A 23,448-nucleotide genomic window follows, 5' to 3' on the forward strand; every position below is an offset into this window, starting at 1 on the left:
GAGCCTGGGTTCCATCCTCAGCTCCGCATAAACGAGACAAGGTGGTACATGCCTGAAATCCTAGCACTTAGGAGATAGATGCAGGAGGATTCAAGTAGTTCAAGATTATCTTCATTGAGGTAGCAAGTTCAAAGCCAGCTTGGGCTACCTAACATCCTGCCTCAAAAACAAATGAAGGAAAGAAAGAGAGAAAGAAAGAAGCAGAGATAGATTGGTTTATTTCAGAATCCCATCTCTTCCCACTAGAACATTTTACTTACAAAAAGCCTTCTTTATATGAGAATTTGAAAATTCTCTGTATTTAAGATTCGGACAGCCAGATGTGCTGGCTTATGCCTCCAATGCCAGCACTTAGTGACTAGAGACAGAAGGATCACCCAGAAGTTCAAGGGCAACCTAGAGTGTAGTGTTTCATAGCCAAACAGACAGCTTGGAAGTAAAGGTGCTTGTCACCAAGCTTGACAACTCAAGTTTGATCCCAAGAACCCACATAGTAGAAAAAAAGATTCAACTTCCTTGAGAGCACACACACACACACACACACACACACACACACACACACACACACACACGAATAAATGTAATGGAAAACTAAAACAAATGACTGGGCTATATGATTTAATGCACAATTTTAGAACTACTATAGAGATAACATCTCAAAAGCATGGTGAGCACAGACATCTCTCAGAAGGGAATATACAGAGACTTCAGATTTGGACTGTGAGGGGGATTGAGACTCGGCTACTGTCAAGGCATATGAACATGTCACTGGCCCCTCCCGTAGGACTAGGCTATTCGGAAAGCAATGGGAAGGCAGTCACTTCTTCAGTGCTCAAGGCCCAACACCATGACCAGGAGGTGCTGGTGTCAGGGGACAGTCTGGTGGTCCACTCCTCTCTCAGCGGCTCCCTGCTGCTCTGAGATAAGGGCCATGGTCCCTTCCCACTGGGTCTTGGCAGCACAGCCCAGAACACAATCTGTCGGGCAGAAGGCTGTGATTATTAATGAAAGCATTTCCTTTGCCGCCTCCCAGAACCAAGCAAGGCTCTGACAATGCCAAGGAAGGCCCATTTCCTTTCACAGAAGCCGTGCCTCAGGAATACATAGAATGGTTGGATGCACAGGGAAATGAAAACAAGGTGCAGGTTGCGGAAAAGTGGGTGGCTGCTTGAGCCGGTCCCAGAGGAAAGGTCACCAGCTATTAATCAACGCACACGTCTGTTCAGTGGCTGAGCCAAAAACTGGGTGGAAATCTCCTTCGCTCAACAGTTGACGCTTCGCCTGGGCTGTGAGATCCTCAAGTGACTCTCCTCTGCCCGGCCATATATCAAATACTCTTATTTGAAGGATGTAGGCATTATTTACATCTATGTCCCTGTCTTGGTTTCATTTATATTGTTACAAACACCCTATCAAAAAGCAGCTTAGGGAAGAGGGGGGTTGTTTGACTTATAAGTCCAGGTTACAGTCCGTTGTTTCAGGGAAGTCAGGTTACAACGTAAAGTTTCACAGCCACAGTCAAGAGCAGATTGAGAATAAACATGCGTATCTTTGCTTACTTATTTACGTTCAGCTAACTTTCTCCTCTCATAGTGTTCAAAAGCCCAGGCCTAGGGAATGGTACCCCACACAATAGGCTGGGTCTTCTCATACCACTTAACAATCAAAACGGTACACACACACACACACACACACACACACACACACACACACACACACACACACACACACACACACGCCACCCTGATCTAGAAAATTCCTCATTGAGATTTTCTTCCCAGGTGATTATATGATTATAGGTTTTGGCAAAATGGCAATTAAAACTAACCAGAACATTCACTAGGACAGAAACCCTGGCAGAAGCCACGTCAGGGAAGAAGGTTATATTTTTGGCTCACAGCTCAGAGAGAGTGTGTCTAGTCCATCATGGTAAGAAAGGCATGATGGCAGGAGTCCCTGGAATGACTTGTCACATATGAGCAGATCAGGAAGCAGTTTGGGCCAGAACCATATCACCTTCAACACTTGTTCCCAGCAACCCGTTTCTGCTGACTAGGCCATAGTTACTAAGATTCCACCACCTCACAAAACAGTGTGGCAGAGTAAGTGCTCAAAGGCATTGGCCTATGGGGGACGTTTTGTATTTGAACCATGATGCAGAGTCAACAGAGGCACCTTAGAATTCCCCTGCCCCCTAGATATGTGTATTTCTTTTCATGCAAACCAGGAGAGGCCATCTAGAGTGATTCCTGGATGTCGCTTCTCTTCAACAAAGTTTTGAATCATCCAAGTCTCCTTATTCTAGATCAGTCTGGTTGCTGGGCCTGTGGTGGGGTTGATAACAGGTATTGTGGCTGAACACCTGCTTCTTCTGTTGGAAGGAACTGAATGTGCCATTTCATTGACCCCATAACAGCCCCATGAGGAGATGCCATCATTTCCACTTGAGAAAGGAAGGTTCTCAGGCTCCATGGACTGAATTAACTCTTCAAAATACACCTGTTTATATTTATCAGAAGCTAACCCGAGCCTGACTCTAGTACATCCTTCCCACCGCCTCCTCCCCCCATACTCAGTCCAACTGACTGTAAAGGACACATTGAGCCCTGGTAGGAAGGAAGAGAAACCAACAGAAAGGTGGTAAAAATGGAGACGAAACATTTCCACCTTTGATCTTAGCCAAAAGGCCAAGAAGTGATGAGAAGAAACATTTCCAAAGTTATGGACAAACACTGAGGTACCAAGTATGGCTTTGGACTAAGTTATGCTTTTCTCAGCTCATTGAGAAGCATTCAGTGTGTCTTAAACACATCGGAAGAAGATGATACGGAAGTGGCTGATCTGTAATTCAGGCCCTTTGAAGAGATGTTAGGAGTTCTTTTGAGAACCAGGAAGTCTACTGGCCGCTCCCAGCTTGGAGTCAGGGGTAGGCCATCCTTCCAAAGTCCCAGAGCCCCTGCAGGTTCTCAGGCTGTATCCCATGCAGAGACAGCTCAGACAGGAAGTTGGTAGAGAATGGGTAAGGCAGTCCTTGTCGGGAAGGCTTCTCTTCATATCCTGAGCTCTTGCAGACTCTTTCCAATTCTGTAGGGGCCTGCCATCTGCCTCAGTGCCCCCCAGATCATAGGCATGGGCACAGCAGCCGTGTACAAGCCTCTTGCTGAGGGCACCACTGGGCTCTGTTACTAACTACCTGTGTTCTCTGGCATGAGTGCCCTGACCTCCCCAGGTCTCCTGCTGGAAAACAAAGCAGTTGGATGATTGATCCCCGGGGCCCATGTCTGCTTTCACCTTCATGTATTCATTACACTTTCCTGAACGCACAGACCTCTTGTCGCTTGCCCTAACAGCACCACGGCCACTGCCATCAAAGTATTTTTTCCTCATTTATTATAGATCAAATAATGTACTTTTGCTTTTTATCTTGAATCCCTGAGGATGGAGCCTGAGCCCCACTGCCTATTTCAAGCTTGTGGGCCAGAACCTCAGCTGTAATCCCACGAGGTTCAGGTTTGAGGCGATGGCATCAGAGAATACTGTGAGAAAGGACTTCTCTTCCCTGAAGCTGCTTTGGTTCCCAGACAGCACTGAGATGCCAGCCTGCCATCAACACCCCGACTGTCCCCTGAGACATACTCCTGGGGCCTTGTGAGTTCTTGGCTCTTGGAGGAAGGGAGGAAAATGGAGCAGAAATTATCCAGCTCTCAAGTCATTGCCTTTATTCAAAAGGAAACCACTATTCAGTGTTCTGGGCAACTATGATCCTTAGTTTTCGAGGTTAACAGGCTTTAGAAACTAGCAATCCAGAATAGTTTGTTTACAGGCTCCTAGGGGGGAATGGGGAAGGGGGTGGGAGGGAGTGCATTTGAACCTCTTTGTACAGAGATAAACATGCTTGCCTACTACAGCCTTTGAGCCTTTGGCTTAGGGACAGCATACTGCAAGGGTCAGGGGTGGGTCACCAGCTGGCTCAGTCTCCCAGGCTTCTCAGCACAGTTCAGCCACCAGCTGCCTCTGTGATCTTAGAGAGTCCTGTCACTTTCCTGAGTGTCAAATCCTCTAGTCGAAAACCAGAAGACTTGGACTGGAAGAGCCCAGAGGCAGCTCTCCCAGGCTCCAGTCTTCCCTACGCAGATGGTTTCTGAATTCTTCGTGCCAGTCCCCACTGCAAGAATCTAGAACCATATCAGAGCTACCAGGAAGGAGAGTGAGGATTCAGCGGGAACTTCTATGCTGCCCTGGGATGCTCTCATCCCTTCATGGCATGCAGTGGCACACCACAGTTAACTAATCATTGTACTCATCTGGCTTGTAAGTTGCAAGCTTCCCTCTAAGGAGAAAGAGTCCCCCAAAGGTAGCCAGCGGTGATTCATGTGTTCCAGCAGGTTTAGAGGAGTTTTCACCTGGGAATTAGTCACAGACAAAGCTGAACAACTTACAGGATTTTATCTCTTTGTCTGTCCCCTGGTACTACAGTTTTCTGCTATGAACATCATTTCATCGTTCTTTATATTTAAGATGGATGAATGTCTTGTGAGCCCTTCAAGGCTGGAACTGAGTTTTCCACTTATATCCCACCATACCCAAGGCAGATTCTCCCCTACACCCACCCACACACACACACACACACACAGAATTTGCTTAGGAATTCCTGCCAAACTGAGTTGCTCTGGAGGTCCCTGTCTGCTCCTGTTTATAATGCCTCTCATCTTCATAGCCAGGAAACTGATATTAAACACCAGACTGGAGAACCAAAAGCCACACGTGGTGTGTCACGGCAGAGGCAGGAATGAACAGAATCTTGCAGGAGCAGTAAGGTTTAGTCAGGTGACAAAGGAGCAAAAGGCCACGCCAGCAAGCAACTGATGCGTGAACAAGACCAGCTTCTTCCGGTTATCTCTGTGTACAGACAAGAAGCCAAGGGCTGGAGCTAAGAGCTAATTTGTCGGGTGCTGACCTGGTAATTCCACACTTGAACCCGCCTGGCTCCCATCCAAGCCATCTTCCACCCTAGTGAGTGTTGAGTGCATTCCAGAGGTTTGAAGCCTGTGCCCCAAAGTCCTTTCTTCTGTTGGGCTGGGCTGCTGTCCAAGCCTGTTTGCCATTGTACTTATGCCGCTGTGTGTCGGCGCATGTGGCTTGACTCCTCCATCTCAGTCACCCGTCTATAGATGAATCCTATCAAGATTCAACCAAGCCAATTGCCAGATTACCTGGGAGGAGCTACCTGTATGGCTATTGTAACTCAGCGGGCCCTGGAATGTACTAGGAAGCATGTAGCGCACACATACACATACACACACACACACACACACACACACACACACACACACACACACACACACACACACACACGAAATTACCCTGAAGGGACTGTGGAGAAAAGATGTACATAGGTGCTTCCTGGGTATGGGAAAAGGCTTTCTTTCCCATAGGAGCTCCCTAGCTGTCCCCAATGACCTATGACCTATCCTGTTTATTCTGCTCTGGAACCTGCTACTGGATAGGTAGGCTGTGGATAGGAAATAAACAACCCTTGTGGCAGGACCACCAATGATAGCTGAAACCTCCAGGCAGGAGAAGACAGTGGCCTGTATCACTAAGCAAAGGAGTATGAGATGTCTATGATCAGACCTTACCAAACTTTTCCTTGCTAGCTAGTGGCACTAGGGCAAATCATTTACTCTCTCTGATATGCAAAGTACTAGCAAGAAAAAGGAAGTTAAGGTGATCTCCTTTTGATAACATTGTTACATGCTGAATGCTGTTACACAAAAGCCTTCTGTACAGTATGATAGTATACAAGTCCCCCATCTATTGGAGTACCATTTGCAATGAAGTGATTCAGGCTTTCTGTTCAAGGGCTCCATCCTCTCTGAGATCTTGTGCCCACTGAGGACCTCAATGTGATCCTTTTGTACTTGGTCCTGAGTTTCTCTCTTCTGCATCTCAGGCACCAACGAGTTCATTGGGTCATGGGCGGGTCTGGGTTTTCCCTTATTGACTGGAACACCAGCTTAAAAATAAAACACGGTTTCTGTCCCCTCCCTTCTTGGGTAACAAAAATGCTCAAGTGCTGACGGATTCTCAGGTAAAAATACAGAATGGACATGTGCCGACACAAGCCGGTCTGAAGTCTGTGATTCATACTTTCAGAGTTAGAAAAATGTGCGCAGCCAATCAGACAGCGGTGGAGCTAGGGGAGCCTCAAAGATCACTTGACCCAACTTGTTCTCTAAGTGGAAAGAGTGAGTGAGAGGGAAGGTGAATGCTCCCAAGATCACAGAGCAAGTTGGAGACACTGTATGCCATGGGAACTCGGCTAGGGAATATTATAAGTCTTTTTGTCATTTTTTCTTTTCTGCCATTCTGGTTCCGTAACAAGAAAGATTACTTGGCTCATATCACTATAGCCCAGAATGAAAAGTCCATGAGTTGGAAGCATTAAGTCATGCACACCCATTCATTTAAAAAACCTTGCTACACACCATCTTTCTATTGGCCCCCAAGGATACTGAGGTAAAAGATGTAGACCTGCCTTTAAGGTATTCAGAAGGAGCCCATCTTTAGCAGGGCAGGCTAATTTCCACAGAGTTAAGCAAAACATTTCTGCCACCTGTGGGCTGTATCTCAGACTTATGAGTCCATCAACTCTCTTCAAATCGAGATGAGACTGACTTCTCTGGGAAAACGCAGATCAGATATGTGAGTCTGCCTTACTACTGATTCCCTCAAAATGTGTTTGTGGAACATCTAATAGGAATTACCAAGGATGCAAAGACAGTCATCCTTCACCTCTCTATCTCTCTCTGTCTGTGTGTCCCTCTGTCTCTGTCTCTCTCTCTTTCTCCCTCTCTCCCTCCCTCCATTTCTCCCCCCCTCAAAAAACAAACAAAAAAAGAAAAGAAAATCCAGTAGGAAAATAAGGATCATGGAAGCTATACCAAGAGAAAGGGGAGACCTGGGATGGAGGGCAACTCCACCACGAAGGTCTTACAGAAGAGGTGAGATGTGAGCTGAGGTTACTTAAACAAAAAGAAAGGAATTGGCTAAAATGACAAAGGGGGACGTCATTCTAGGGAACCTGGAAGTCTGCAACGTACAAGCTCTGAAACCTATAACCGCTCATTATTGTTACCCTACGGCATGAAACAACAGACCAGAAGGCGTGAAACAACAGACCAGAAGAAAGTGAGGCTACTTGGCAAGCGGCAGAGCATATGCCGTGCTCAGGAAATGGGGCTGTGGGCTGGGGACACGGGGCGGGGGGGGCGGGGGGGGGGGCGTGCTGAGGTTTGAGGTTAGTGGCTCAAAGCTTTACTCAAGCAACTATGCACTGTGGGAGGTTAGGATAGAACCTGGGGAGGGAGGAGGGAGGAGAGCCTGATGAGGCCTGGGGTGGGGGTTGGGGGGACAGGGACAGTAGCACAGTGACTGGAGCAGGCCGTGACAGGACTTTGTGCATGATCCACCCACTCTGGGCACACCTGGGCAATAACACTGACCGTGACTGTAACCAAAAGGCATGAAGTTATGCACTTGGTTCTCCAGAATTATGACTCACGGTCCTGACAATGCCCCTTGTATGTGAAAGAGGTATTCATCCCTTCCCAGCCAGTGAGAACAGCTTAAGGCATCACAAATGATCCATGGAGAATCCATTTTCTCTTAACCTGATACACTGCTGAGTTTCTACAGGTATTTGGGGTGTGGTTTCTCATAACTTTTAACCTATTTCTCATGATTAATTAATACATATCTGCCAAGTGTGGTTTCGGTAAATCTTTCTCTAACAGGCTAGCCAATCCAGCAACACAACCCATCTCTCTTTTTTCCCTTCTTTAAAGTGATTCAGATCTCTCTGACCCTCTTACTTCTGCTCCTCCTCTTCCATTCCAGGGACACTTCCATCCCCTTGCGTATCTCTGCTGATGCACTCTAGTCTCGTAAATGCAGATTCATACCCCAGCTCTGCATTTCCTTGGTTGTGTGATCTTGCAGAAGTTACCACAGTGTTCTGAGTCTTGGGGAGATGTCTGGTCCTTGTTGAAGTATGTGAAGTGCTCCATCTAGGCCAGTAATTCTCAGCCTTCCTAATGCTGAGACCCTTTAATACAGTTCCTCATGTTGTGGTGACTTCCCCCAAATCATAAAATTATTTTCATTGCTACTTCATAACTGTAGTTTTGCTACTGTTATGAATCATAGTGTAAATATCTGTGTTTTCTGATGGTCTTAGGCAACTCCTGTGAAAGGGTCATTCAGCCCCCAAGGTGGTTGTGACCCACAGGTTGATTTAGGGCCTTCTCCAAGCCAACATTATATATTCAGTAGTTATTATTGTGAGATTGGATTCTAATCAATAATGAAGGTTGATATCTTTCTTTAAAAAAAAAAAAAAGAACAAAGTAACAGTCTGAGAGTTTTGGCAGTCCATCTTTTGATTCTGAGGCTAACGGTAAATTACAGTTTTCCTACCCAGATTAATTAAATCTCACACCTGAGTACCCACTTGATTTCCACATCCAGCTGTGGAATGCCACAGTAACTTATAATTAAGAGACAGTTGCTAATAAAAGACTTAGAAGTGAAATTCAAAGCAACACTAAATAGAAAGGCTCCCTGATAAGGGACAGAGTTGCTGATCCCAGAGCCCCTTTGTCAAACAGAGGAGCTTGGAAAATAACTGGCCCTCCCAAAGTGTCCTCTGAATGGCTCTATGCTGCTGGGATGATGCCAAGGTGGAAACTTTCCTGGAAGTAAGGCAGCCTGGTTTGGTTTCATTACAGTGGAAGACCTGTTCAATGTCAGGGCAGGTTACCGATGAAGGGTGCAGGATCTGCTTTTGGAGCAGATTAAAATAATTACAATAGTAAAGTATGAAATGACATTGTCCCCTCAGGGCTGTTACAAGTACAGACCTGCTTAGAGCACATGGAATAACTGGTCCACTTGAGTACATTCTTTCAAACCAAATCACCCTGCTAGCTAGATCTTAAACATCTTCTGGTACTTGTCTCTTTCTGATGTGTCCTCAGACTTTCATGAATTTTTTTCTTCAGCCACTCTCTGGCCGATTGGCCACAGTTTAGTTATCTTATTATAATAAAACAACAACATTAAAGATATTGAGAGCTGCTGGTGGCAAAAGACTGTGGGAGTATACAGCAGGTGACAACTAGTGTTCAGAAGGTCAACCTATCAGAACCAAGGTTTTCTGTTAGAGAAAACCATCATCCAAGGCATTATGGAATTGCTGCCTTTTGAACAAATTGGGTATTTCTTGTTGTATACTCAAATGGTCTTTGGCTTCCAGCAGCTCTCAATATAAAAGGATTTAAAATATTAATTATCCAGCAAAAATACAACTATTTTAGTTTCAAGTTATTCTTTTTATTTGCTTCTTAATTAGCCATCACAGTAAAGCTGGATTCTGTTACATCTGTTAATTTATTTTATGAAGAATTGAAAGAGGATGGTAATTAATATTTCTGTATCTAGCACACGTAGTTAACTACAAATCAAGGTGACAAGCTGAAGGTTCTGGACCTGACATGTCCTCCGACTCTCCGCTCTGCTCTTGACCATGCAAACCTGCAGTTCATGTTGGAGACATGGCTTCAGGCACTGGCATTTGAACTTCGAAAGATTAAAAATGACAGGATGAAATCCAGTTGATGAAAATTCACTAACCAATTTGTAAGAAAAGAGTAACCAAAGAGTAAGAATTACTGTGATAGTCAAAATGAGCTGTTTTCATTAGGAAAAAAAGAAAAAAAACCCAGGACTTGGGAACTAGACCAACCGAGGCACTACGATAGATGATCAGGTTTTCCAAATCGATTTTCAAACTTTTGTTATAAAGTCCTTCCACGGTTCTTGTCCATCTCTCTCCCAATACCTCTGCAAGTTAAATGTAGAATTAGATTCTTAGCTGTCAAGCACTAGTAACTGAACCGTAACTCACAGCAGTAACCCACAAGCTTCCATATACCTGACTCGAACATCATGGGCGACGGCTGCCTGGTTTCCACGGGAAAGTCAATACCTCATGACAGGCGACATGATGATGGGAAGGATGAGCTGCCCAGACCTCAGTCTTGTCCAAAGGGGTTTTCCTGTCCCTGTCTATCTCGAACACTAAGTGGAAGGAGGCAGACCCGGAGAGTCTGTGATCTGATGGGCAGAAGTGAGTTCTGGCCACTGCGGTGACCTGCATTGATGTGGTTTGTGGTTCTCCGCAGGCACAATGGGGAAACAGAATAGCAAACTGGCCCCTGAAGTCATGGAGGACCTGGTGAAGAGCACCGAGTTCAACGAGCATGAGCTCAAGCAGTGGTACAAGGGGTTCCTGAAGGACTGTCCGAGCGGGAGGCTGAACCTTGAGGAGTTCCAGCAGCTGTACGTGAAGGTACGCAATTCCAACGGCTTCTCCTTCCAAACGAGATCTAGCTGGTTAACTTCAACTATGGAGGCTTGCCATTCCAACCTTTACGCCGCTGTTTTGATGTAGAGGTGTGTGTGTGTGTGTGTGTGTGTGTGTGTGTGTGTGTGTGTGTGTGTGTGTGTGTTTGTGTGTGTGTCTGTGCATGTGTGTGTGGGGGTGTTTCTACAGATAAGTGAGGCAAGTTCTGAACAAGAAAAAAATAGTTGTTAAAACACTGAATATAGTTTTAGATGGTGACAGCCCCTGCTGCAAGTGCCATAAAAAACCCCCGAGATAGTGTCTGCTGGTGATCATACATGCATAGACAAATATGTAGATGTACACATATTTTTTTCCTTAAAGAGAATGTACCTGTGAACAATTTTTCACCATGAAAGGTTCTAGCTGCAGGTAAGGATTCAAAGTCCCTACACAGCTCATTGAGAAGATTGTATTACATGTATCGAATCATCAATGTTTACCCATGGACTAAATACTTTCTACTGCTTAGACGCTAATCTTTCCATGGATATCAGCTATCATCAAAGTACAGTTTCTGCTGCAGGGGTGTTGCTTGGGTTTGCTTGAATTTGTGAATCACAGTGCCCCTGGCATAATCTAGGGCATTCCATCTTGTGGACAGACACTTACATAATGTTACACTGGCGGGAGAGATGCAGGTTTTTTTTGTTTTGTTTTAACCTTTTCTGACTGAAATACCAAGTAGAAAATGTCGCTTTTTATTATTTTATTATAACAAATGTCAGTGTGAGCTATGTGAACTATCCAGGTGTGTATCCATGCGTGGGAGGCTTATGTAGCGCTTCGAGCACCTTTATCTCTGGGGCTGAGCTTTTATCACCCACCGCCTCAGAGCCAGCACCTCCACTCTTACACGTGCTCAAGAAGGGGCATGTTCATAGCTGCTCTGTTCACAATGATGAGACTGGGAAGCAACCCAAATGCCCATCCTTGGGAACATGGAAAATGGAGCTACGACATGTTTACCATTACGACGGTCGAACTCCAGCAATGCTAAAAACACATGTACAAAAGTAAGTTCAGAGATCCTAAATTAGACAGGAATAAGATTTCTTTGTAGGACAACAAGTTAAGTACAACGAGCTGATAGGGAAAAGGGAAATGAAGGAGTGGGGAAGGAAGAGAGGAAGAAGCAAGAGAGGAGGTAGGGCTATGGCTGTGTGGTGAGGTACAGATTATATTAAAGTCTCAGCATGCTTCAGGATGGTGAGTTTGTGGCTGCATATTGGATTAAAAGCTGACCAGCTAGCTAACTAAACTAATAGTCAGATATTGCATGGGCTACTGGTGATTGCCAGGCACCCCAAGTGATGACTGATCAATTCTGTTCATGTAAAACTGTAAGGGTATATTAAATATCATATCACTAAGTGTATGTAGAAAGGAACATATGTTGTGCAATGCACATATACGTGGTAGAAGATCACAATGGGAGATCTATGAGATGACTTGGATAGTGAAGGCACTTGCCACCAAGCTCAGATACCTGGGTGTGATGCCCAAACACCGCATAATAGAATGTTGGAAAGAGAAGCAAGTCCCACAAACTATCCTCTTACCTCTACACATGTGCTATGGTACACACACACACACACACACACACACACACACATACACACAGAGTAATGGTTACTCTTTCCATTGCTATGACAAAAGCTCTGACTAGAGACTTTATTTGGCTTACACGTCCAAGCCACCACGTATCACTGAGGGAAGCCAGGGCAGGAGCTGAAACAGAAACCACGGAGAAACACTGTTCCAGGTTTGCTCCTTCTGGCTCATGCTCGTCCAGCTTTCTAGAACCTAGAGCTACTGGTCAGGAGTGGGACCACACACAGTGAGCAGGGCCTTCCTATATCAGTGAACGATCAAGACAGGTCCCCACAGACATTGCCACAGGCCAATCTGACCTGGGAAATCCCTCCATTGGGACTCCCTCTCCCCAGGTTGTGTCAAGTTGACAATAAAAACCAGGACATAAAAACACACATGGGTATATAGACATATAGATGTATGTATATATACATGCCTGTGTGTATATGAGTATATATATTATATATAATGCATACATTTTATGTATATATATACACATGTACAAATTTAAGATCACTATGGCATTCTTAAGAAGATCTGAGTAACTAAATGTTAGCGTTTTGCATAGGAATTCTGAGCAGAAGTAGAACAGATATGCTTCCCCCCACCACCTGAGCTTGTTTTATTCCAAGCTCAGGACCTCTTATCTGCTACACTGTATCCCCTCTAAATTGGTACGTTGACATCTTATCCCTTAGTATATATGAATGTGGCTGTGTTCAGGTGTAGGGTCCTTAAAGAGCATCTTGAAGCAAAATCAACAGAGTGGGTCCCCACCCACTGTGAATTCTATCCTTATAGAAATAAAAAAAAAACAACCCCCCAGGCGGTGGTGGCACATGCCTTTAATCCCAGCACTCGGGAGGCAGAGCCAGGCGGATCTCTGTGAGTTCGAGGCCAGCCTGGGCTACCAAGTGAGTTCCAGGAAAGGCGCAAAGCTACACAGAGAAACCCTGTCTCGAAAAAAAAAAAAAAAAAAAACCCTCTGGACACAGGACATATGGAGAGAAGACCACGAAAAAACCATCTGGAAGTTACAGAGACCTCCCTCAGAAGAAATCAACCCTGTCAATGCCTTGTCGAGGATTTGCAGCCTCCAGAAACATATACCATAGCATCTGGTACTTCATCTTGGCAGCCCTAGAAAATTAATATAGTGCGGGTTCCTTTGCCATCAGCACATGTAAACTCTGAGCCTTCTCCAACTGATAGAAGGGCCCCCCTGTCAGGAGCGCCTGGCTTCCTGTGTGCCCAGGAATTTCTAGGTCTCTGGTCAGATGCCCTAGCAGATACTGCATTATCCTCCCTGCCCCCAGCACTGCTGTGGCTAGGCTGACAAGAACTGCATTTTACCAACAAGAACCAAGCACCTGATCTTCTAAACATAAGAACTTCCACTTTCCAGCAATCATTTTGATTACCAAACCATGATCACAAAATTAAGACGGTTTGTCATTTTAATCCATTTTCAGAGAAGCCGCTGCAATCTTCAAAAATAATCAAACTCTGGAGATGAACAAGCAACCACCTGAGGGAGGAAGTGCCCTCTCCCGGGGTCTTCCTCCTGGGTGTATCAAGGTATTCCTAGCTTGCTTTGCCAGTGTGATATCAAAACCAAGCACAAACCTAGCAGAGTATGGAGAGTGGATGAAGTCCTGAGTGAGTCCACGATGTTGGCATGAGCAGTCATGTCAAGGACCCTACTGACTCAGTCATGGGAATGGCAAGGCCTTATTCTGGTCTGAATGTAAATATTAACAATATTTGAGAGTATCAATCACAGCTTCCTCTTCCTGGATGACTGTAGCCTGAGAGTGCTCCCCTACAGAGATGAGACCCACTACTAAGATTATCCCACCAGCCTCCTCCTTCAGCTGTCTATAACATCTGTATATAATAAATGTTCCAAGTTTCCATGCTGCGGCTGGTGCATCTCCATCAGAGCACACGGCCCACCTGATCCCAGCTTTTCTACATGTGTCTATCATTTCTCCATTCACCCATTTCCCCAGTCAGGTCAATCCCAAAACCACAACGGCCATAGCAGCAGAGTCCTGCAAAGAGCCCTAAATAGATGTTAATACATATTGGAAATTTGGCTTTCAAGATTATTGTTCTCAGGAGTTGTTTTGGTTGTCTCTGGGTGAGTTACACAAGCCATCACAGGGTTAGTTAAAATATTCTTGGCATTTAGAGACTAACAGATGTGCAATTCAATCTCAGCTGGGCTACATTTGCCGATTCTCCGCCTCTCCGGATCTGTTTCCTTATTTATAGGTGAAAATAATAAGTCTTGTCTTGCCACCTCACTTGGTTGAGTCCCAAAGAAAAAGGAAATGAAATTGATTTACAGCCCATAATAGGCTATGTTTGCATCATGAGTGATCTACTCCTGTATTCTCAGAGAACTGAGACTAGAGTGGGTTTTATTTCATGTGCCAAGTTTGATGGCAGAACAGGAAGATACACAGAGGCAGACCCAGGGCTCTGTAAAGGTTCAGCAGACAATCAAGCTTCAGTCATATCATGACACCCAATATGCGTTCCAGAATTGGGGAGCAGGCTCTCAGGATGTAGCCTAAGGCTGTACCATCTCCACTTCCATCATGGATTCTCACACACTGAGCACTGGGTCCCCCCAAGAACAAAGCCTCCCCCGGATGCCAAAGGCTAAAGAGAATGGGGATTGGCCTTCAAGGCATTTTGTGTGTGTGTGTGTGTGTGTGTGTGTGTGTGTGTGTGTGTGTGTGTGTGTGATGTTCATGTATGGATTCATTTCTTCACCCCTTTCTATGGGTTCAGAGAATCAAACTCACGTCTTCAGATTTGCATGGCAAGCGCCTTTACTTACCAAGCCATTTCAGAGGCCACAGGGCATTTTTTAAACCTGTCGCCCACCAACCACTCAGTCTCCCGATTCTTATACCACCCCCTCCAGAAAGGAGATGTTCATTTCCCAGAGACATCCACAAAGCTAGATAGATGTTGTTTGGCTAGACTCCAGCCCAAGTGACCCGAGCCTCAGCTTAGTTCACTGTCCCAAGTTTTCTTCTCAAAAGAGTGGTAAATGTTGGTGAGGCAAAGGATGGCAGTGCCTGGAGTCTAGCTTGATCATCACCTACCTGTTCGATGGTTTGAATTTTAAATAAAAATTATTCACATGTAACAGAAGAGTTCCTACCAAATCATCCCATGCCCCTCCAAGTGGGCATTTTCCCAAAGAGCGTCTGTAATTTGGTGTTAGAAAACATCCTGGCAGCTCCTCCATCTAGGAGCAGTTAGTTTCACTAACTTTTACTTATTCATGCACTGTTTTCTGTGTGCTTTCTGCAGAGCAGATACCATGTAGGTATGCATTCTCTGCAGGAAGCTCCAAGCCTGGGAGAGCTGGAAAGTTGACTTATTTTCACTTTGCAAAACCATCTTAATTTGGAGGAAAAGATACCAGTGGGGTTCAGCAAAACTTCTCTAGGCAAGACATATCCAACCTGTAGCCCATGGGCTGCATGAATCCTGGGATATCTATGAATGAATTTGGATCAATATGTTTGTAGTTGATGACATCAAATTCCAGTGTCAAAAGTTTGAACAACCCTCTGGGCTAAAAGCATTGGAAAATAAGTCTACTCCTGAAAATTCTGTTGGCAAAATTGCCCCATGTCAGATAGGCAAACAAAAGTAAATGTTACAGGGCCTGGGAAGAGGCCTCAGTGGGTATAAGCATGCGCTGCACAAGTTTGAGGGTCTGATACTAAAACTACAAAATCACATGAAAAACAAGGAGCATTTGAATATGTGCCTGGAACCCTAGCACTGTAGAGCTTCCTGGCTGTCAGCCTGGATCCAGATTTAGTGAGAGACCCTGTCTCAAGGGAATAAAGTGGAGAGTAATAGGGTAGGATATCTAACATCCTCCTTTGGTCTTCAAGTATATACCCTGTAGCTAGAGAGTTTTCTCTCCGGGTCCCACCAAGCCCCAGCAGTCTGACAGCCCACTTATAAAATAAACACATAGACGCTTATATTATTTAAACTATTTGGCCTAATGGCTCAGGCTTCTAGCTGTCTAGTTCTTACATCTTAAATTAATTCATTTCTATAAATCTATACCTTGCCACGTGGCTTGTGGCTTACCGGCATCTTCACATGCAGCTTGTCATGGCGGCGGCTGGCAGTGTCTCCCTCCACCTTCCTGTTCTCTCAATTCTCCTCTCTGTTAGTCCCACCTATACTTCCTGCCTGGCCACTGGCCAATCAGTGTTTTATATATTGACCAATCAGAGCAATACATTTGACATACAGACCATCCCACAGCACTACCCTTTTAGAAAAAGACACACACACACACCCATATACATCCACCACCCATCCATACACTACATGCCCATACACATATATAAATAATTAAAATTATTAAATTCAGAGTACCTGAATATTTGGTAATAAATGTATTTAATAAAATAACAAATTATATTTAATAATGCATTCAGAGTCTTTGCTCTTATGCTTTTAAAGTCTACTCTCTGGAATGCAAGGCATTCTTTCTGAAAGTTGTACATAATATATAGTAAGTATAGGATTGTAGGTATAAACCTTTGTTTTATAGAATTGGTCTTGTTTAATTGCTGCATAACTTTGGACAAGTGCCCTCATTTTTGGACAAGTGTCACAGCATCGGAACAAGCCTAAAAGTTGATCTGTATCAATAGCTCTTAAATGTCAGCACTGGTCACTTGGGCTGACTGTCCAGTTGACAGGTGCATGGGTGTGCTCCTCAGGGTTGCTAACCACCAGGTAGATAGAGTGGAGAAAATACACAGGTAACAAATTGAGAACGTTTCTAGATATTAATCAGGGGCTATCCTTGTGTAGACTTCAGGAATTCTATTACCACTAATGAACAGTATATGTATGTATATATACATATATATGTGTGTATATATATATATATATATATATATATATATATATATATATATATATATCTCATTCATTAGATTTACACAATTTGAGTAGCCCTAAGAAATGACAAGAGCTGCAAAAGATGCTTCTACCCATTGATTGACAGGATGTTCTAGGTTCCATTGACACTAGTTACTGACTATCACTAAGACAGAAAAGAAGACCCCTTTTCTAAACTTGACCTTCAAATTAACTTCAATGGCATACAAATAAGAATAGAAGTTTCTGGGTGGAGGACGTGGCTCAGCAAGTGATAGCACTCATGAGAAAGCTTGAAGACCTCCATTCAAATCTCCAAAACTTGTGTTTAAAAGGCAGTTATGATTGTATGTGTGCCTGTAACCCCAGGAGAGAGTTAGAAGGAGCAGACATGAGATCCTTCCTAGGGCTTGTCCTCTAGCCTAATTCCAGGTTTAATGAGAGACAATGTCTAAAGAGAATAGGGCTGAGAGTAATAAAGCTGAACACATTCATCACCCTCTTCTAGTCTGCTTGGGCACTACATATGGGTGTATACACCAGAGAGAGAGAGAGAGAGAGAGAGAGAGAGAGAGAGAGAGAGAGAGAGAGAAAGTGTAATTTCTAATCTGCATTTTATTCATTGTGTGTGTGTGTGTGTGTGTGTGTGTGTGTGAGAGAGAGAGAGAGAGAGAGAGAGAGAGAGAGAGAGAGAGAGAGAGAGTAAATAAACTGTCCCCAATTTATTCAAGACCTAGATTGAGCTGTTTCCTTAAGATCTAGCTCTGTGCTGATACAAATGGGGAAGCAATCAAGACCTTGCTTCTTCAGAAGACATTTTATTAAAAGAAGTAAAAGATGACATTGGGGCAGGGTTTATATGTGTGTATGTATGTGTGGGTGGTGTTTGAATGTGTTCATGTGGGTGTGTGCACATGTGCGTGCCACACAAACACATGCATGTGGAACCTAAAAGTCAATGTCAGATGTCTTCCTCTGACATTCTCCACCTTATTTTGTCAAGGCAGGGTCTCTCACTGAACCTGGAGTATTTGAATTCAGAGAGGCTAACTGGAAAATGTGCTCCAGGGGTCCACTTGTCTCTACCCCTGCCAGCACTGGAGTTATGTACTAACACTACCATGTCCAGCTCTTATGTATGTGCTGAGGATTCAAACTCAGACCTTCATGCTTGCCCAACAGACACTTTCCTGTTTCTAACTGATCCAGCCTTCCAGTCTGAACCACTGTCTTTCAAATCAATTTTGAAAATAGAATGGTGAGCTCAAAATAAAAAAATTAGGGGGATGATCAGTTTTCAAGAAGTGAGATTCCACTTGTTAATCCAAGATAACTGAGAATAGAGCTTATTTTAAAAAATTGTTGGTCAAACGTACACAGAGATGCATTTTACTCCCTTAGAGAAACCGCTGTTACATAAGATGTAACATCATTTCAACTGGGCTGGTAAGGATACTGTAAGTCTCAGTGAGAAGCTTGGGATTCTTTTACATGTGGGATGTTTGCCAGCGTGACTAAGACTGCATTTCAACTTGAATTAATGTGGAAAGCAAGAATGAGGGTCTTAAATCTCATAAAGAAATGACAATAATAACGAGAGAGCCTGGGAAAAACAAGGATTTGTGTGAGGTTCCAATCGCATTTCAGAGAGTAATGAGCTGCCAGTGTGGCTTGAGTTAGAGATAGCTCTCACCCCCAGAAAGGTCCATGTGATAACCTTCTCCTGTCTCAGGGGTGTGAAATCACTTTCTATGGCTTTCCCACCTTGGGATTTGGCTTTCCCATGATAAGGTTGGTGTATTTAGAGGGCCATCGATAGTCTTCCCACCATCACATCCTAAAGGAATGCTTTTACATGATTCCTCAACTTCTCTGTCTTCAGCATGACTGGGAAGAGCATCTGCAAATCCCCCAAGTTCACTCTTTCCTCCATTTTGCAAATAGGGAGCCAGATATGTGTGAATGGGACAGGGATATCTGGGGTAGATCCACTACACTAGTTAATATCCAAAAGGATATATAAGATAGTGAAAGTGTGAAGCCAGATAGAGTTGCTCCCTGCTTAGTTACCTGCAGTCCATTGGCCAAGGGCAGTTTATTTTTAGTTGGAAATAGAGCTGCAGAAGGAGAAACAGGCTGATTCTCTTAAGGGATTGTATTTGAACATGCAAATTCATATATCAATCTCTCAGTGTAAGGCAGCTTTGCTTTGCTAGATTTTCTGACCCTTTTAAGTTATGGTATTGGTATCCATGGGCATCAGAGACACCATGGGCCTTTGAATCAATGGATTCACCCACATGAGAACCCATACCCACCCACTGAGCTCCTGATAGAAGAAAGCACTTGATATCACTGGTGATTCTCTCTCTGTTTCTCTCTCTCTCTCTCTCTGTTTCTCTCTCTCTCTCTCTCTCTGTCTCTCTCTCTCCCTCCCTCTCCCTCTCCCTCTCCCTCTCCCTCTCCCTCTCCCTCTCCCTCTCCCTCTCCCTCTCCCTCTCCCTCTCCCTCTCCCTCTCCCTCTCTCTCTCTCTCTCTCTCTCTCTCTCTCTCTCTCTCTCTCCCCCTCTCTCTCCCCCTCTCTCTCCCTTGTCTCCACTTGAAATAGTTCTTGGCCTTTGACCTTTTTTCTCATTTTTCTCTGAGGGTCACTGTAGAATTTGTGGGAGTCATCTTTTGTCCATGTTGATGTTACTATGACTTGGACCCTGCCCTGGATGCTCACAGATCAAACTCAGGCCTATTATTAATGGGGACAGAAGGGGAGAAGTCAGCTATAAAATAAGCCTAAACTGTTCATTAGCTCTAACTTATGGGAAATCCTCTTGAGGTCAGTAACACAGAGATGCATCAACTGTCATTCATTTTCAGAAAGCCATCACCAATGATAGCGATAGCAAACCCATAACTTCTAGAGAGCACTGAGGCAGGAAAGACATTGGGTCAGGCATCCATAGTTCTCTAAGCTTCTGAGCCCAGAGAAACATACAGCAATCTGTATAACAAGCTAAAACAGAGGTAGGAAACATATTTACACAAGAAAAGTACCAATGTCTAGTCTAAGAAGTTTCTAGACAAAGAGTTGGATCCCATTTGATTATACCTTGAAATCTAAGTAGAGTTTGCTGTTTCATTCCTCACAGGTAGGTACAACCTAAAAAATCCACAAGGCAGCGTCTTAGTCCATGGGAACTGCTCAAACAAAATACTACTAGCCGAGTAGCCTATGAACAATAAAAGTTGATTTTCATAGTTCTTGAGGCTGGAAAATTGAGAGACTGAGGATTTTCTGATTCATAAAATGGTGCTTCCTTTCTTTGTCTTTATAAGGTAGGAGAAACCAATGTGCTCTCGTGTGTGTGTGTGTGTGTGTGTGTGTGTGTGTGTGTGTGTGTGTGTGAGATGTGAACATGCACATGCCACAGCACATGTGTAGAAGTCAGAGGTCAACTTCAATCTCAGTCTATCAGTCGTTGTCCTTTCCTGTATTTGAGATGTGGTTTCCTACTGCTTACCACTACAGATACCAGATTGGTTGGGCCTACAAACTTCTGGGGATTCTCCTGTATCCATCTCCTATCTCCCATTATGGGCTGGGATTATAGATACATGCTCTCACATCCAGCTTTATGGTGGTTCTGTGGATTCAAACTCAAGTACTCATACTTGTATGACACTTTACCTACTGAGCTCTCTCTCCCTAAACCCTCTCTTGGGCATCTTGTGTAAGAGTATAAAGCCCATTCACGAGAACCTCATTCCCATGACCTAATCATCACCTATTACCATCACCTGGAAGTTCAGGCTTTCAACATAAGACTTGGGGAACATAAACATTAAGCGCATATCAAGTATGAAGACTATGGGATTAATGAGGGAAGAAACAAGATGATGTTTTAATGGTTGGCTGAAATGTCACATAACCAAAGAGGTCTTGGGGTAAAAGTAGGGTGGGAAATATGATAACGGTGACTGTGTGGAAGGAGTTTTCAGTCTCTTACTTTGTTCTAGAGAGATGGAAAGGAATACAACTCCTAGAAACACAGGTATGAATGAAGCTAGTGCTGAAAGTTCAGAGAGAGAAGTTGAGCGTAGCTGCAGAGAGTGGATGGGGAGTGTGGTGGGAGGTGAGAAGAGGGAGGTGATCCTTTGTTTCTTCCCATGTGAATTTCCCTTCCATGTCAGGATTCTAGAATTGCTTAGATCTCTGCTAGACAAACAATTCCTGCAGCACGGATCACTTCATATGATGGCTCCTTCCCTGTCCAATTACCCAGGAGGGCACAGCCCGCATTTTGCTCATTTCTGATTCTCTAGTGTCCGATAAAAAAGTGAATTAGCTGAGAGGATGAATTGATGAATGGGTAAATGACAGCTTGTAACTTAACTAAAATTCAATTCAAAGACTAAACAGAGGGAAAGAAAACATCTCAAAGCATGCGGTTCAGAGCAGTGAGCTCCGGAGGCTCAGAGTGGTCCTTTCCATATCGAATGCCGGGCAAGAAGACAGGAAAACGTGATGTCCCATTCTCTCAGGCAAGTGGCGAGCTAATTTCCTTATGAATACATTAGGCAATTTCACATCAAGGAGCATTCTTAAATACTATTTTCATTTTCCCAAGACGGAAACGAAAGGATGAAATGTCACACTAAAGATCCTCGATATGAAATGGATGGCTGATGAAAAGGAGACTGCTTATATTTGAGTTGGTAATGAGATTTTCAGGGAAAAATGCAAAAATTGAAAGGATTTTTTTCTTATAGAAGAAAGGCAAAGGAAACCATAGAAGACATAGACGGACTCCCAAAATAGATAGCTTTGCCTGCTTTCTGAGTAAATTCCACCACATAGTCAGGGCAGGGCTTATTTTTATCCGTGTTCTTTTAAGCAATGTGACATGTCTACCAGGAGCCCAATCAATGATGACATCGTGTTGCAGTTAATATGTTGTGGCTTTCACGACTCAGGCCCAGTCAAGTCTCCGGCAGATTCAGAAGCCAGTGCCTGGAGACATCTTTCAAGATTACACAGCTGGGTTGCCAGGGCAACTGGCTGGATGAAGCTTTAGCTGGCTTTGGGAGAGATTACATAAGACCAGACCAACTGGGAAGAGTTAAGTCATGTCCTGGGGGTAAAGCGCACTGGGGCTATTGTCTGTTCAGCTTCCGAGATAAGGACATAGTAGTGACATTGAAAAAGGGGATGTCATGGGACATCCACATCCATCTTCTCCATCCAGAAGTCATCAGAGCCAGGTTGACACAGTCTCTCTGTCACAAGACTCTGGTTACCAGAATTGTCATGGTGTATTGGGCAAGCATGACCACTTTCCTAAGCATTGCTCTTATCACTCATTTTTGAGATTTCAAAGATGTTATACATTCCCTATTATTCTATATTACGAATACATATTGACATGTGTTTATTATCAAATGGGTTAATAACTCTTAGGAAGGACCCAATCATAACTGAATTTATGGAGGAGATACAAATAATTTGCTGACAGTGTGTAAACAATTTTATAGGTGTGCATTACACACATGCATATATATGCACATTTACATATATATAAATTCAGTTCCTTTATGTGGGTGCCTAACTTAGGACCAACAGAGATTCCTGTGGCTTCGACATGACTAGAGATTTGGTTTTTTTTTTTTCTCTCATGGAGAAGCCTAAACGGGTTAGGCAGCTCTGGTCTCCAGTCATTGGGGCCTCCAGCTCTTGTTCCCCACTCTTCCGCTCCCACACATACACACACTCCAACTTGCTCTGGTTCATAGGACCTCAGTGGCTTACTAGTGTCACGGTGTGAATAGGTAGAAGGAAGACCACCGAAGTGGGAAGAGAAGGAAGCTATTTGGTTATTTGACCTCCCTAGTGGCTGGGTTAGAGGTCCTGATAGACAGGAATAGACCTCGTGTGTGTTTGTGTGTGTGTGTGTGTGTGTGTGTGTGTGTGTGTGTGTGTGTGTGTGTATGTGTGTGTGTGTGTGTGTGTGTGTGTGTGTGTGTGTGTGTGTGTGTTGGATTCACCTTACTCTGTTGCGCAGGCAGGACGTGATATCTTCCTTGACTTTGCTGGGGACTGAGGGGAGAGGCAGGCACATAAAGTATAGCACAACACATGGCCAGAAGCTCCTACTTACTGTCCACTCTGCATGCTGCAGGAAGTACGGTCTACTCTAAAAATAGAAGAAACTACTGTTCTCTAATATGACCAGGACGGTGCCCTATCACCTGTGCCCTTTCCTGTCACCTGCTCCTAACCTTGTTCTCTCTTTGGGAGTCCTACATGGTGTGCTGCCTAGACTGCTGTCTCCTCAATTTGGTGTCCAGGGAATGTGTGTATCTGTATGACTTGAATATCACATAGATGGAGGTGTGGCGTAGCACTGGGCAAGTGAAGCATGGGATAAGAAGCAAATGCCAATCCATGAGTGATA

General features: G+C 44.2%; 1 protein-coding gene across 1 annotated transcript in view; it reads left to right on the forward strand.

The window, feature by feature from the left end:
• Positions 1 to 23,448, forward strand: part of Vsnl1 (visinin like 1) — a 110,337-nt gene that overhangs the window by 40,850 nt on the left and 46,039 nt on the right. Inside the window, exon 2 of the mRNA XM_052745889.1 lies at positions 10,245 to 10,411. Coding sequence (XP_052601849.1) covers positions 10,250 to 10,411 — 162 coding nt within the window. The 5' untranslated portion in view covers positions 10,245 to 10,249. The remainder of the gene's footprint in view (positions 1 to 10,244; positions 10,412 to 23,448) is intronic.

This window comes from Peromyscus californicus, unplaced genomic scaffold (genome assembly GCF_007827085.1).
Source record: "Peromyscus californicus insignis strain IS unplaced genomic scaffold, ASM782708v3 Scaffold_1__1_contigs__length_55948999, whole genome shotgun sequence".
Classification (NCBI taxonomy): domain Eukaryota; kingdom Metazoa; phylum Chordata; class Mammalia; order Rodentia; family Cricetidae; genus Peromyscus; species Peromyscus californicus.